The 1,393-nt window shown below is 33.1% G+C and overlaps 1 protein-coding gene across 1 annotated transcript; it reads left to right on the forward strand.

The window, feature by feature from the left end:
- Positions 1 to 555: 555 nt before the first annotated feature.
- HELRODRAFT_184622 (hypothetical protein) lies at positions 556 to 906 on the forward strand (the record flags this gene model as incomplete). Its single annotated transcript, XM_009015364.1, has 1 exon — positions 556 to 906. The coding sequence occupies one exon, from the start codon at positions 556 to 558 to the stop codon at positions 904 to 906; it is 351 nt and encodes a 116-aa protein (XP_009013612.1).
- Between the last annotated feature and the right edge of the window lie 487 nt (positions 907 to 1,393).

A 1,393-nucleotide genomic window follows, 5' to 3' on the forward strand; every position in this document is an offset into this window, starting at 1 on the left:
AGTATATTTGTTATCATCACCTGACTTTTGATATTTTATAAACTTATTTTGATAACCTAAACTCATAAGATTTGTTTATTTGTAGATAATTAAATTTACACTCAAATTATAATTCGACAGGACTATAGTCAAGATGTCTAAAAATAGTCTTCCTTTAGATTTGAATAAGAAACTATGGGAATCAAATTTGGTGAGCTTTGAAAAAGCCAAAAATTCAAAAAAGTATGCAAAGATTGTTGACAGTCTTGATCAAATGAACAAAATGCCAACAGAACAGCATATCCTGGACAGATTTAAGTGATTGGCTGCAAATGTGAAAAGTAGACAGGAGAGAGTTGTGATAGTGATCAAAGAAGTAAAAATCTTATGGAAAAAACTGAATCTTCCAATTCAAAAAGGCAAATCTACAGTGGAAATAAAAATTGAGAATGTACTAAACAAGTATGAAAAAAACAGTAGAAAACCAGGAACGCAAGACTTTACCAACTTGTTCAACGTAACTGATGAAAATGGAGAATAGTTGTGTAGGAAGATAAAGCCCTCTATAATCTTCAGATGTCAAGAAATGGTAGAGCTGGCTACTGCACCACAATTGAAGATACACAAGGAGTTCATCCTAGAAAACTAAAGTTGATTAAGCAAAAAGTCAGTCAAGATACTAAGGATGATTTAAACAGTGAAGATGAAGAACAGCAAAGAGTCAGTCAAGATACTAAGGCTGATTTAAGCAGTAAAGATGAAGAACATTTTAATACTGAAGAAGAAAAACAAGATTCTGACAGTGGTTCTCAAGATTCAGATGCTCTGAAGGAAGAAGAAACTGTTTGGAGAGATGATATGGCTTTCCTTCATCACTTGATCACTTGTTACAGACAGTTTAAGAAAACAGGATGCTTCCTAAAGTAAATTTCAGAACTTTGCCAAATATAAGCAATGCAAGATAGAATAGCCGAGCAATCTATGCTTTGCTAGCTTATATTTTATTTCCAGAATTTTGACAGTCAGCCGAAGGTCAGTCATCATGTGACTTTATTACTGGCACGTGGAGTGACATCTGGTTTTCTGGTCAGGTTTATAATCAGGATAACTACAATAATTTGGCAGCCGTTTGCAAAGATCAAAGGACTTTTTGGTCGGTTGAGCCGACTCCAATCTCAACTCAAAGGTCAAACATTTGTGCTGAACGTGCAATTAAAGTTCTGCAGAATTTACTTCTGTATGTTTGTATTTCTGATTAAAAAAACCATTTTGTACAATGTATATATAATATAAATTTAATTAAGGGGGTGACATTTTTTTAAAGTTGACACTTGCCATTGGATTTTTCTTGATCTTTGCATTAAAACTCCACAAAAAATAACATGGGGATAGGGTCTTTAAAAATTATCATATC

This window comes from Helobdella robusta, assembly GCF_000326865.2.
Source record: "Helobdella robusta unplaced genomic scaffold HELROscaffold_1518, whole genome shotgun sequence".
In the NCBI taxonomy this organism is placed as follows: Eukaryota; Metazoa; Annelida; class Clitellata; order Rhynchobdellida; family Glossiphoniidae; genus Helobdella; species Helobdella robusta.